Here is a 15,340-nt window from a genome sequence, read left to right as displayed (position 1 = left end):
GACCATGCAAAATAGTTTTGGGGAGGGAACAAACACATTTTTCTTCAAGATCTACTTACAGAAGAGGTAAAATTTCAATTCTAGCTTCCCACCCGCCTCCCACTGCCCATTTTAAAGACAGAGTTTCACTATGTAACCCCAGCTGGCCTGGGATTCTCTGTATAGACTGGCTGGTTTCAAATCGCACAGAGATCCAACTGCCTCTGCCTCCTGGGTGCTGGGACTAAAGCTGTGGGCCACTGCACCTAACTTATTTCTATCATTTTTGAACAAATATTTGAGGGTTCCTACAGAAGTGTGAAAAAGTTTTTTTCTATATTTACAAATTCAGCACCCTTTATTTCCCAGAGTGCATTAAATTATTCCATAGTTTAGAGTTACATTGGTATATCTGGTTAGTTTTCTCATATGAAACCTACACTAAACACCCACACAGTATTTTGAAATAAAAAGACAGAGGGCATTTGTCTTTAACTGTAGCCTCATAAAAGTATGAAATACTTGTTTTGAATTAAAGTAAATGGAATAAATAAATTCTTTCCCCTAAAACCTCTTGCACTTCCCAGTGGTGGTTGAGGCAAAATGGAAAACAAAATCATTGTGCAGATGCTAACAAGATGAAACAAGAGCCATGTATACTGTACTGTACTGTCATGTTGAGATTTTGACCCTTATTAACCAAGAGGTGGCCTTTCAGATTCTCATGGAAACCCCGTGTCTCCCGAGGACCAAGTGAGCCTCGCTCAGCAGATCTCAGACGTGGTGAAGCAGCCAGCTTTCATTGCTGGCATTGGGGCAGCCTGCTGGATTATCCTCATGGTCTTTAGCATCTGGCTGTACAGGCACCGCAAGAAGAGAAACGGTCTCACCAGCACGTACGCGGGCATCAGGAAAGGTGTGGTGGCTATAAAACCTTTTATCTTAAACTGATAGTGTGTTATTCATGGCACACAGCCTTCATTAAATAACTTTACTATGGGAAGGTTCTCAATAGTGCGGTTATTTCTCCACATTGTCCATATAGGAACTTGATTGTGTGGCAAGCCAGGAAGAGACTCTTCCAGCCTCTCTGGGCCCACCTTTTTCTAAAGAAAGCACTCTTTGCTTGCTATTCGCAGCTCAGAGGCGGGGCCACACATGCCTAGAGACTCATGCCTTTGCAGCACACCCTCAGATCTCAGTGCTGCCCATGTTTATTTTTTACTCGCTGAGTCAGTTCTTAAGACTCCCCTGTGGATAGCCATCCTCTCCATGGTGTAACTCAGGTTTACACCAGGGCAGCTCTAAGTCGTGGTGTTTAGTAGACAACTCCTTACCTGTGTTTGTTTCTAGTGATCCCTTTTGTTCTCAAAGTTCTCACAGGTTGGATGCAAACGGTGTGATTCACCCTAGATAGAGACCCCATATGTCAACCTGATAGAAGACCTTTACATTGCTGCAGAGCAGACGTTGTAACGATTGCTTCTAAGGCTCCCCCTTGCCCAACCATGACCTCCTTTCTATGCTAACTGTGCACACATTTCCTAAGCAAACACTTTAGACATGCCCTGGCAAAGTACTGCCTCTGACTAATTGTGCGGCTCAGTCAGTGTTGTTAGTGCTAGGTGGAACTCAAACAGCCCTGTACCTTTAGACAGAATCCCAGCTCTGCAGTCTCAGATTTCTGTGCTGTTGCTTACAAGAGATCTTGACAAAAGAATGAGCGAGACTGTCACCAGTCCTGTGGAAATGAAGCCCTGACCGGCCCTGCAGCCCCCTTCCGTATGTAAATATTCTCAGGCATTGTCATCTGTCCACCCCCCACCACACACACACACACACACACACACACCAGACACGAGTCTGTCAGTGGCCCTGCCGGGAAATAGCAAAGAAAGACTTGGAGGGCCTGAGGCCAGCACAAAGACAGTGCAGCTCATTATGCATACAAAGAGGAACAATGACAGACACATGCTGGCCATATGATCCTTTGACTGGGATCAATGGAGAGAAGGGCTTTGTGGGAGGTGGCTTAGGAAGGGAGGAGGATACCCTTGGAGGCTGTTTTTGAAATCTGACTTGAGTTAGGAAGCAGGGCTAAGTAATATTGAAATGTAGAGTCCCCTGCACTTTCTGGTGGAAGGGCCTCCATGAGCAGCTTGGTTGTGTAAGCATCCAGTCCTTGGGCTCCAGGGTTTCCTGTCACAGCAAAGTGCCTTAGTTGTGTAAGTGTAGCAGGTTAATGTTCTCTACTGGTTCACTCTAAGGATGAGACACAGACCCCTCCTTGCTCTCCAAAGCCTTCCTTGCCTTTACTAATGTCCTTTGCGCATGCCAGTAAACACCTCCATGCATTCTCCAACTAATCCCATTGCCTTTTCAGTTAGCCCCCGCTGAACAGAAATCATAAAACATAATCCTGAATGGGACTTCCTGAGCCCCTGACTCTGTTTTCCTCACCTTAGCATTTTTTTTTGTAATTCTTTTTCTATGCAATTTTTAAAATTTCTTATGCTAAAAAAATAATGCCAGTGGTCTAAGTGAAATGAGATATGGCATATATTAACAGAATTAGTGCAGAGTGCCCATTTGCCTGCACAAGGTCAAGCCAGAGTGTGACTTTTTCACACTAGTGGGGATTTTGGGGGTGGCCTCACCGCATTTCGCTGTGTATGATATACAGTGGTCTTGCATACCTGCCTGTGTTCATTTACACAGATCCCCAACATTAGCGAGCACACAAGGTGTTAGCTGTGGCCTTGGAAGACTTGGGAATTCAGTTGGGTTTGGGTGGGTAAAAATCCCACTTGGTGCTCGCCAGTCCTGATTTGTTTTTTCTCTTCACAAATGGGTTAGCGAAAGCACCTAGGCTGGACTTTCTGGTCCTCTGTGTCCTTGTCATCGCAGATTAATGTTCAGGGACTCCATTCTTGCTTGAACAGCTTTAGTTTCAAACGCACCTGTTCTTTATATTTTATAAGGACTTGTTACTATTGTTTTTTTAAGATAGCTAAATTATATTGACTTTGAAAAGATCTGAGTGAAAAAAATCACAATGGAATTCTTAAGATGGTCCTGCTGTGCTACACACGAAGGCCACTGTATAAATTGAGGATGAATTGAAGGTTTTGTCATTGTTCTTTATTGTATGCTAATATTATGTAGCTTGCAAAGAAGTGGACATGGTACACCCTTCCAGCATGTTCCCAATCCAAGTTCAGACCCTACCATCAATTTCCTATTGATATATAAATGGAAAATATACTTTGGTATTTTTGATACATGATAAATAATCAATATTGCAGCTTATTTGCCCTAAAGAATTGTTGCGAGCAATCTTTAATTTGAAAGGAAGGCATTTTCCTGCTTTCCCTATTAGGGCTGCATTTCCTTTAAATTGAATGGGAGAGATTGGAAAATCGTTTCGTCTCCTCCCTCTATGAAATAGCATGGAAATTGCAGTGGTGCTTGCCTGCCCCCAGCAAAGGGAGAAGACGGGGAAGGGGGGGGGGAGACTGCTACTTTTGAGGTCTGCAGTTCAATTTCAGGCATTATTGATTAGATTAAGATTTATAACTACAGAAAGAGTGGAGGTTCTCCGGGGGGTGTTATTGTTCTTTTGTTCCGCTTCTAGGGTGGCATTAAAAAATGTTCTGTCTGTCCCTAGAAAGCTTCTCAATGTAAAGGATGACAAATAAATTGGAGGTTTAGCTCCACATCTCTACATCTCTTACTATCCATTCACAAGTTTTCATGATGATTAAAAAAAAAAGCAAAAACAAAAACAAAAGAAAACCATATCACTCTGTTTCTGTGCTGCCAGGCATTTCTCACCAGTAAAGCTGTATAATTTGTTTGATTCTCTCTCTCTCTCTCTCTCTCTCTCTCTCTCTCTCTCTCTCTCTCTCTCTCTCCTCTCCCTCTCCCCCCATTCCAGTAATGAGCACCCCACTGCACCTACTATTCCACTTACCAAGCATTTACTTTCAGATGTCCAGATAAGGATCCAGCACAGCCCTGATAATACTTGTTTAAGAATCCATCATCCAGTGTTTGGGAATGATTAATAGTGGAGGATTCCTGTTTGTACTAAAGCAGTGGGCAGACTCTGTGTTTCTAAATGCAAGGTCATCCGCAGGCTAACCCAGACAATTCCCCTCCTGAGAGTATTAGAATGTCAGCCACTTCAGAACGGTACCTGTAGAGACAGGCTGCTTCTTTTTCAGACTTCGGATGTGGTGTTACTCATATATCAGAGTGTCAAACCCACTGGCTTGGTTATTTACATTTGTGTTATGTTCAGCTGTCTGCTTGATTTATACTAATGTGATATGTTCCCCTTCTCTCTCCAGCTTAATAACTAGTTTATATTTTGTTTTGATTTTTCAGTCCCGTCTTTTACCTTCACACCAACAGGTATCTATTTGCACTTACCCTCTTCCTTCCGTGTGTTAGTTTGGCGTATGTCATGCTGTTATGTTTCAGTGCATCTTAAACGGTAACTTGGGGAAAGGACTTGCATAGACCACAATATTGCATTTACTCATGCCAGGCATGCATCTGAAGTAGAAACGGTGGGCGTTGCTTTTCATCTACTCAATGCAGTTACATATCCTGCATGCCACATTGCATCTTAGGCCGTGTGCATGTTATCTCCGTTAAACCAGCACACTTTTCTACCCTCGGCATGATTTAACACACTAATCGTCTTACTGGTTAGTTCACACTAGGCTGTGCATCTTTCTTCCCTCGACTTCAACTTTGAAGTTTTCTAACAACAGAAAGATTTCTCTCCTTTGTAGTTCTCTGTCCATAGAATTACTGTTCTCAGAAGCACCCCAAATCTCTGCCCACATGAGTGATAAACTTCATTTCTGACAAGTCAGAGTCCTCGTCTTGGTCCCCTTCAGCTTCTTTCAGAACAGATCCTTCTCTCACGTCAGCTCCAGTCAAAGATGTCCCTATAGTTCTGTGTCCTCAGTTTTAATCCAGTTATTGGGATCACTGGGCACAGTTATCTCTCCCTAGCAGACTTCCAGTTTGGAGTTTTTCTAAGTAGCGGAAACTTGGCAGCTTTTAAAAACACATTTCTTCTTAGAAAATGTGTCTGTATTTACAGGAAAGCTAATCTTCTTAACTCCATGCCTAACTATTTATAAGTCTGTGTTTGTTCTGGCCAAAATAAAATGGATTAATCCTTAAACTGCATTAAAATATTTTTTTCACCATATCTGATAGAAATATAATGTCTGATAGAAATATAGTACGACAGGGTTTTCACAAGTCAAATATAAAATAGGTCACATCAATCATCCCAACTTGGCATAAGTCTTTGTGTGTGGAAGGAGGGTTTATGTGATCATGTATCTTCTCTTTATTTCTGTGCCTTCTTCTGGGAAGACAATCTAGCAAGTTTTCTTCCACTCTGAATTTAAGATTATCCATACAGAAATCATAGAATTATGTTATCTGGTAAGAAATTCTAAAGAAATCTATAAAGATACTATTGTGCACATATGAATGAGCTGTGCTTAGTAATAGCATACTGAATTTTTAATTTTATTTTTTGCAATCATATCCGAACACCGAGAAATTAAGAATGATGTATAGTTAGTCTAAAAACAATCTTCTAAATGATTCCTAGATGGAACTAAAGTCTGCTACATCTGGCAATGGTTTTATAGAGTTTCTGGGCAGGAAGGGAAACAGAATGATATTTTAGAAAGATGTTCATGAATATGATGGCTCCTGCTATATAAACATGTCTATTAATTGTTCTCTCTCTCTTTTTATTGTAACATTCTAGTAACTTATCAAAGAGGAGGCGAAGCCGTCAGCAGTGGAGGGAGGTAAGTATCTTACTTGTTTTCTTTTAAATCTGAAGGGGTATTCCAACTCTTTCCTGTCTTCTCAGTGTCATTGCTTCCTTTTTTCAAAGACTAATTGCTTCCTTTTTTCAAAGACTAAACCTCCATTTGAAATTTGTTCAAATACTTCGAAGAGATCTCTCCCCTCAGCGACACTCTTTAAACCAAGGGGTTTACAGGGATTGCTGTGAATGCCTGCATTTTTAGTCGTTGACCACGAGAGGGAGCACTTGACCCAGGAAAAACAGACTTGCTGATGTAGCAGATGATTACAAGGAGTTAAAGTGATTAAGCTGTGGCATGCCGAAGATGAAGAAATATAGCTAGTTAAAAGACACCACCAGAGAAAGGCGTTCCCTTGAAAACCTGCTGAATGCAGCAGCGTCTGGGAAGTTGTGGCTGCTGTCTGTTCTTCCGGAGGAATTTAGCAGAATTCCCGTCTGTGTTTGGGGGGAAATACGTTTAAAGGCCGAAATCTAGATAGCTTGTTAACAAAGAGATTTTTCACCTCTAACTAAAATGAACCTCTATTCCACATTTATGTAATTTTTGGTGATTATTATTCAGTGAATTGTAATATATTCACAGAGAAATCACAAATTGGAGCAGCAGAAAGCTTAAAGGGGCTGAAATGGTACAAATCACAGGTGACAGGCTTAAGTATTTTCCACAATAAGATGATTTTTTTCATGCCCTAAAATTCAGTAACATTAAGATGATGGGGGGGAAAAGAAAAGGAAAATTAGAAACCCTTCCAACAAAAACTCCTTTAAAATTCAAATTTGTTTAACTTACTAAGTACCTTTGTGTGTAGTTGAATAACCTGGTTAGCTACCGGACAGTGAAAAATGAATACAGTGTTATTCATACATCTAAGGAGTGTCTGACAGGAACATTGCTGAACTTGCCGTATAACAAAGAGTGATAAGGAAGAAGAGGTTGCCTGCTTCTAGCCAAGGCTTTGCAAATATGGCAATGGGTACTAATCTCTTCATTCCTGGATACCATTAACTTCTTGTTTTCATACCTGTGAAACAAAGCCAGCCTCCAAAACACTCCCAAAGCTAGGAAGTCTGCATAAAACGAATAAATCCATTAGATTCAAGAATTCAACCACAGCGTGTTTTTGCATCCTGGGGAATTCCATGTGAGGCACAGCCCAGGCGTTCATGAATGAGCCTCTGGCATGGGAACATTTCCTCTTAGGTAGATCTGGAATGCCTGGTTATTTAGCCACCACCTTTTGTGTATATACTTAAGACTGCAGACTTTGGTTTTCTTGGCGGTGGGCTCTGTGCGTGGACATGTATGCACATGCTCACACACACACACATACCTAGAAATAAAATATAAACCTCATTCCTTTGCTAGAGCGTTTACAACCTTGGGAAACAAACTTATGTGGCAAATAACGGCAGGGATGCATAAGAAGCATTAAGTGGTTCTTCTTTTGTGAATGCGGAATTGTAAAGTTCTTCAATTCTCTATTTTGAAATTTGCTAGCAATGAAGATATAGCTGTTTACATCTAAAAACAGATGCCTAGCAATGGAAAGGATTTATTTCCAGTCCTTGGTAGATAACTTCGTTGTCCCCCGTGTAATGATGAAAGGGGTAGGAATGCTGGCGAGGCGATGGTTAAGTGAGGATTTCAGAGTTATAGCTCAGGATGACTCCTTTTTATTGTTGTTGTTGTTTTGTTTCTACACAATTGTAAACATGTTGGTTCGTTAACTAGAATAAACCCTGCCTATGTAGCAGTCACCATGGGTGAAAAGCCCCACCCTCTATCTTATAATACAACGAGAAAGACAAGATGAACATTAAAGAGATTGGTGCCTTTCAAACTCTGCTCTTTGGTAGTGCCAGTTACTATTCGCTTGGGGGAAAATAAAATAAGTAAAGAAACATAGTTCATTGGGAAAAGGCGTCATTTCTAGCCATGGGATTGCCGTGCCGTGTGTTTGTCCGTGCTGGTGTATGCACCCATGCATGTGCGTGTTTTATGTTTTTTTTATTGGTGGAGCAGAGAACGTGTACTATGTCCGTATTCTCTGCTGAGTTCGCTTTGTCCATATTTCAGCCCTGGTTTTCTTCATACATCTGAGATTCTTGATCCTCAGTGGACCTGGCATATCACTAGGTCAATGACACCTAAGCCAAAGTCTCCCATTTTGCCCTCCTGCCTCCGGGAGGGCATTTGACAAACCATCTCTTACCACACTCACTGTCTCTCACATTATTTGTCTGCAAACCCTGGTTTTCCTTCGCTGAATCTGGAAGGAAAGCACTGGACGTTCCAACAGCATCTTGTTTCATTAAAACCACTCCTGCAGATTCTCTGTCAGCCTAGGCAAGAATGATCTTTGGGGTGTATATTCATGCTATCGACACTTCTGAAGACACTGGTACCAGCAGGACCTCAGTTCCACATGTAATATATCAAACCCAAATTCAGGATAACAATAGAGCCCACAGACTCTTGCCCTGCCATATCAACCTGCCCATGTTACATTGTCTTCTATGCACACTGGATCATGACATTGCACGCACTTTACTGGATTAGTCTAAAGATAGTGTTCTACCTACCATCCCTTTTCAGTTTATCTAAACTCCCTTTTTGATAGTTTCCCATGAAATATGCACCATGGTAAGCATGAGATAAACCAGCTCTTATTTATTTGAAATAAAACATCACTAAATTGGCACTCTTAGACCACAGCCAAGCTGCTGCTGGGATGCAGGGATGGATCCATTGTTAAAAGCATGCCACTGCCCTTGCGGAAGAGCTAAGTTGTGCTCCCCGCATCCACACCAAGGGATGGACAACTGCTTGCAGCTCCAGCTCCAGGGTATCAGGCACCCTCCTCTGGGTTCCGCAGGCACTATGCACACACTCTCACAGAGGTACGCACATATACACGTGATCTTAAGTGTTCAAAAACAAATGCATTTCCTCCATCCTGTCTAAAGTCGCTTCTGAGTCCGTGACAGAACTGAGTGGTTACAGCAGAAACTAGGAAGTACAGACAGCCTTCCATGGTTCCTGTTTCAACTTTAGCAGAAAAGCATTTACCCTTTGGTGTGTGACCATGCGACCATAAAATGTGACCTCCTGGTCTGTAGCGAATGCACAGCTGATGATCAGTACATGAATTGCTGTGTGTATGTTTGTGGAGGGGGCGTGCGCGTGTCCATGCATGTGCATGGCCTGTGGAGGCCAAAGGTGACCCTCTAGTGTCCTTTCTCAGGATTTGTCATTTTGGTTTTTGAGACAAGGTCGCTCACTTGCCTGTAGCTGATCATTTAACTAGGCTGGCTGGAGCAGGGGCCCCAGGGACTCCCTGTTGCCACCTCTCCAGAGCTGGGGTAGCAGATGGTGAAGGAGTGTTCACCACTGCCCAGCTCTTTACTCAGATTCTGGGGCTCAAACTCGTGTTCTCGTCCTTGAGGCAGCACACTCCTTACAGATCTTTCTCTTCCCAACTCAACACATGAATTTTTATTATGTAATCAAGCCAATTCATCATGTGATATCAGTAAATTCTGTGCTTCAAGGATGTCATTGATACCCTTAGAAAAGGATGCATGCCAAAGGCGCCCGTGTTGCCTTTGTTTTTTTTTTGTTTGTTTGTTTGTTTTGTTGTTGTTGTTGTTGTTTTTTTCTTTTAAAGAATTCTTTGGGACTGGAATTTTTTCCCATTTTATAAAAGAAATGGCTATATAGAAATCTTACAGTTTGTCACATTGTAGACTTAGTTATCCCTTAGCACAAAAGAATGAGCCTTGTGGTGAAGCCAACCGACCAGCTCGCAACATGCCAAGGACAGTGTGTGGAAACCCAGAAAGAGCACGGCAATATTAAGTAGCTGTTCTCCCTCACTCATTTCTCATGCCTCAGACATTCCAGTTGCCTCTTCCAAGAAAACCTACTTGCATGCCAAACCACAGCATGAACTAGGAAAAACTAGGGAAACCTGAGGGAGGGTGTGTGAAGGTCAGCCTAGCCTGGTAAAGAATGCCAAGACCACATTTCCTGTTGGGGAAGAACACACAGAAGTGGAGAGAATCCACATCTTGCTTCTCTTAAAGACATTGGCAACCCTTAGACATATCCTAGGACTTTGAAACTCATTCGCCCAGTGGGGAAAGGACACAGCCAATAGGAGGGCAGCCTTCACCACTGGGATTCTGCACAGTTTTTCCACAGCTCCTAGACTCTACCATAGTTATGTTGTGGTTTATCAATTCAAATAAGTCTTCTTGGAGTGAGCGATAGGAATATATGAAGTAATGGAAAAAGTAGAATGGGAAGCAATTGCCGTGTAATTTTCAGAGTATATTTGGCATTTGTTGTTGTTGTTGTTTGGTTGGTGGGTTTTTGGATTTTGGTTTGTTTTGTCAAATGGATCCTCTGAATATATGGGCAGATGCAATCATGTAAAGATGTTTGTAACGTGCTTAAGCCAGCCCACACTGTATTCTGTGCTTCTGCTGCTTCCGTTAGGGAGTTAACCTTCCACGTTGGAAGCGTAAGTGAATGAGTAGAGCCCTTAGAACTGTTAGTTGCGAAAGACAAAGCCACCCCGTGAGAGCAGCTGTGCATGCCCTTGCCTTCTCCCGAGACCTCTGCCACACACACCTGGCACTCCAAGGTTCACTGTGGGACAAGAGCTGTGTTTTACCTTCTCCCGGAGAGTGATTTTCATTCCAAACTCAAGTCTAAACAGAAGCCCGAGGCGTGATGTGTAGATCTTCCTTCCTGCTGGAAATCACCCATCTATATGAGAAATTCTCTAAGCCTCTGATAATATCAAAGCGCTCTCTGTTTAAGTGTTTTTCAGAGGGAATCACAGTAGCATAGAAAACGCTGTCTGTTCCTTTTGAAACATGCGAGTCATCAGTGTGGGAATTTTCCACTTGACCTATACTTCATGTATACCATAGTACCTCTGTGGTGCCAAATTCAGACATTTTGTTCTTAATAGCTCCAACAGTATTAACACTACAGGCTTACATTCAGGGGAAATAAGAAAACTAAAGAGTAACTATGCAGATTTTCTGTAACTAACATCTCTTGCAATTCCTACATATCCATGCCCAACTTCGGTTGAAATGTTTAGAATTTCAAAGGTCCAGCAACATTGCTCTTTCAAGTATGTTTCTAACAACAGTTTTAATAATTAAATAGCCCACTTTTAACAGCTTTATTGAGACTATAAAACATTTTCCTCATTCTCCCTGTTGCTAAGTGTTTGGGAACATAAGAGAATTCCCACAGGTTTCTATGTGTGCTTATAACATGCCACATCAGGGTGTGGACACCGGGGCCACTGTGAGTGTTTGAAGCTCAGCCCTGCTACCTGCTCACTGTGCACACAAGTATCCAAACTTCCCTTGTATGCCCCAGTTTTCTCTTCTTCAAGATCTGGATAATAGCAGTCTGAACCCATAACATTGTGATGTTTAAATGGGTCACTACATTTGAAGAACTCAGCAATGCGTCACATGTTATATGAAATGTATGCCCCGGCAATGCTGAAGCATGCATGGGCAGCCTGTATATGGCGGTTCTGTTGAACTTGTCTATATTGGGTTTCATGGTCTAAGTTGATGAGGACAACTGACTAAGTCTCTTCCTCAAGTTCACATGTTATAAGCAGGGAATAAGTCCTCATCTTAACTAAGTGTATGTTCCCCTATGGACACAACTACAAGGATTATCAATCCGTATTTTTCATCTGAAATGAATTTGCCCTCAAGTAACCATCATAAGCATAACAAGTTGCATACCTTTAACAATATATATGACCAAATAAAAACAAGTCATAGAGAGGGAAATATGAAGTTTGTGCTTCCCAGCTAAATGAGAATTATGGTGGCTGTACTTTAGTAATGACAACAAAAGCCACAGAATCATCTGTAGTGCCAGCCTCTTGTGGTTGGCACAGAAAATCTCATGCTCTTTATCTCTGATGCTGAGTTTAAGTGGGGTCAGTGCTGAGAAAGCACATAGACTGCAGTTTGACTTCATGGCCCCAGTAGTCTAGGTCACTCAGACATTACTGCGCATTCACTCTGCCACCCCAGAGTGAAAGCGGATTAACATTGCTTGTGTGGAGGGAGCACTGATATTTCTTTTTGTCAACATCTGTGTTTTATCAGCTTTTATTCATCAGCTTTCCATTGTGCAGGAACTTGGGCACTTTAAGCTTCATTGTGGGACAATACTTTATTACTTATGAGTTGACGAGCTTACAGGACAGCAGTCTGATATACTGACATACTCTACCACTGATGTACCTACTACTGTACCACTGACATACTACTGATGTACCATTGTACCACAACCACTCTTCCGCTGATGTACCACTGTACCACTGATGCACCACTGATGTACCGCTCTACCACTGATGTTACCATTGTACCACTATGTACCTACAACTCTACCACTGACAAACTGCTCTACCACTGATGCACCACTGATGTACCTACCACTGTACCGCTGATGTACCACTCTACCACTGACATACTGCTCTACCACTGATGCACCACTGATGTACCTACCACTGTACCACTGATGTACCACTCTACCACTGATGTACCTTCCACTCTACTACTTTACCACTGATGTACTGCTCTACCACTGATGTACCACTGACATACCACTCTACTACTGATGTACCACTGTGCCACTGATATGTCACTGTACCACTGATGTACCACTGTACCACTGACATACCACTGTACCACTGATGCACCATTGATGTACCGCTCTACCACTGATGGTACCATTATACCACTATGTACCTACCACTCTACCACTGACATACTGCTCTACCACTGATGCACCACTGATGTACCTACCACTGTACCACTGATGTACCACTTTACCACTGACATATCACTGTACCCACTGACATACCACTGTACCACCAACATACCACTGTACAAGATGCCCTAGAGCTCCACACTCTTTCTGAAAAGCTTATGACTTGGAAGAAAAATATGCAACTATGCTTTGTAAGAAAGATTTATTTGTTCAGTTTATTTACTCTTTTGTTTTTTAATGAAGGAATTTTAATGGATCAAAAATGAAGTCGGGTACTTGGTCCTACGTACAAGACTCAAAAATGTGCCCTGTTAATTTCATCTATGTTTGATTTTTAATCACCATGGCTTAAAGGGAGGTGAAAATTGCAGACAATAAAGATTTTAACTCTGAAATGCAGCTCTACGGATTTATGGATGTGTCCACATAGACACCACATAGAACATGGTATTACGGTTGCATGTCAAAACATTATAGTATCATTAGCTTACTATAATATGACAAGATTAATGAAATAAAATGTTGACTGGAGTCCTGAATAAGAATTGTTTTCTAGTCCTAATTGCTTGCTTTTCTGCATTGTTTTCCTTTAGGCCAGGACTTCTCAACATTAGTGAGCCTGCCACACAGCCTTGGCTGGCAGACACGTGGCCCAACACCGGCAACAATCACAATGACTGCTCCATCAACTGCTGCACAGCAGGCAATGGGAACAGCGACAGCAACCTGACAACCTACAGTCGCCCAGGTTAGGGACACAGCTAGAGTTGAAAGCCTGTTAGCATTACAAGGAGTTAGCCAGAAACAGCCACGTATCCTTCCTGAATGACAAAGAAACTGGTCAACAACTTTAGGAAGTCATAAATATATAACCATCCAACTTGGTCCAATATTTTATCTATCCCTAAACGTTTATACTTCTCTGTCTAGAGAACAGAATAAACAAATTCTAGAATAAGGGAAAAAGTCTGTAAAAGTATTTATAATTCTAATTTTTATTATGACTATTTAAAGGCCAATGAATCTGTAGAAAAAAACAGATTCTTAGTGACAATAACAGTGATAATCACTAACAGTAATAACAAAACTTTTTGATGAACTGAATTTTTAAATCAGAGTTAATAATGGAAAAGCAAATCCTAATGCTAAAAGGGTGCTCATTGATGTACACACAAATGAACACACGGCAGCAGTGCCTGCCTATTTTTATTGTGTGTTGTATAAACTTCACCTAAAACATCAGAGTAGAACAAATGGGTGTGGAATTTGCAAGATTAAAAAAAGGAAGGTGAAGTCCCAATAGTCACAGAAGGTGAAACTAAAGTAAAGAACGGAAAGGCATGACCGTGGAAGCAGAAAACAGCATGGGCTTAGAAAAGGAAGACAGAGAGAGCGGGCTGTAGATGAATATGCTATAAATTGTGAGAAAAATCAAATGACAATCTCTGTGTCTACCCTTAAAGTGATCCTTCATCTCATTCACTGAGTGTACATGGTCCTTATCCATGTGACAAGTCTGTGTCCACCAGAGTTCCATGCTCTAATGGCCTAGACTGAGAACCCACAGGCCTAAATAAAAGATAATGTCGACACCAACAGGAAGGCATAAATAAATGGGGGCGACCTATAAAGACCTGTGACTGCCATATTGCCAGTGTAGGGTAAAAAAAGCCAAGATTAGAAAGAGCCTATTTCATAAAACTCATATAGAAAGATTGCCAAAACATAATGAGGTTTCCACAACCACATTGCCTTTATTGTGTTTCTACTACTACGAGAAGCCTAATGGCTAGAAGTTAAAGATGGAATTACTCCTGGCCAGATGAACGGAGTACCGTGGTGTAGAACAGATAGGCAGAGTGCTTGAATTCGGTAGGAGAGGGAAATTGCAAGTTCTTAAGATTATGTTCCTGACCGCCTTGTAAGTAGCAAATGTGTTAATTTCCACTTTTAAAGCTGTACCGTTGAAAGCTAATTCTCCAAGAAACCTGTTAGTGTTGGTGCCACTTTTGAGCAACACGAATAAAAGAACGTTACTTCTCCATGGTAACTTTTCAATTTAAAATGTTTTAGCTTAAAGTATAAGTTTAGCTCTTCTTGCTGTCTTAATAGTTTGAATTGCAGACTTTAACTACATTTATATATATATGTTATTGAGTTTCTAATTATCTCACTGATGGTAGACTTCAGCTTGGAACTGAGATGTTAGAAATATTAGATATTACTTCTGTTTTTATTTGATTAAATGACCCTGTTGACCATGATTCCTTTTGCCATGATTATTGTCATTTTAGACTTCATGGGGTGTCATTATGAAACCATGAACAATGGTTAGGTAGCATCCCTCTCTGATAGTGATTATCCTCGTTGTCCAAATAATGAGCTAATAAAATCCTCCTAAGCACTGTTTATTATTACTCCTCCCTATTCCTCTTAGCTCTGAATAGAAGCATTTCCTAAAACACTGAAACACCAGCTCTTGGAGAGTGCGGTTAGAAGCTGTGTTTGCCCTGAGTCCCCATCTCATTGCTTAGTTTTGTTGTTTCAAAAGCGTTAAATAGGTCGGTAACCTGAGGCCAGGAAATGCGAAGGTGACACATACAGATCTGTATGTATCTATATGTTGTTGTAGTGTAATTCCTACTAATGGAGTTGGTCAAGAA

The 15,340-nt window shown here is 41.4% G+C and overlaps 1 protein-coding gene across 7 annotated transcripts in view; it reads left to right on the top strand.

Moving 5' to 3' along the window:
• Positions 1–15,340, top strand: part of Robo1 (roundabout guidance receptor 1) — a 1,002,189-nt gene that overhangs the window by 946,711 nt on the left and 40,138 nt on the right. For 4 of the 7 annotated variants that reach the window (XM_057763690.1, XM_057763686.1, XM_057763692.1 and 1 more), the window contains 3 exons: positions 698–895; positions 5,786–5,828; positions 13,271–13,425. In XM_057763690.1, the coding sequence (XP_057619673.1) occupies positions 698–895; positions 5,786–5,828; positions 13,271–13,425 (396 nt within the window). Of the gene's footprint in view, positions 1–697; positions 896–4,368; positions 4,396–5,785; positions 5,829–13,270; positions 13,426–15,340 lie in introns of all 7 variants that reach the window. The other 3 variants (XM_057763689.1, XM_057763685.1, XM_057763687.1) reach the window with 1 other exon arrangement.

This window comes from Chionomys nivalis, chromosome 3, assembly GCF_950005125.1.
Source record: "Chionomys nivalis chromosome 3, mChiNiv1.1, whole genome shotgun sequence".
In the NCBI taxonomy this organism is placed as follows: Eukaryota; Metazoa; Chordata; class Mammalia; order Rodentia; family Cricetidae; genus Chionomys; species Chionomys nivalis.
Note: the sequence above shows the minus strand (reverse complement) of the source record. Positions and strands in the feature narration are given on the sequence as shown.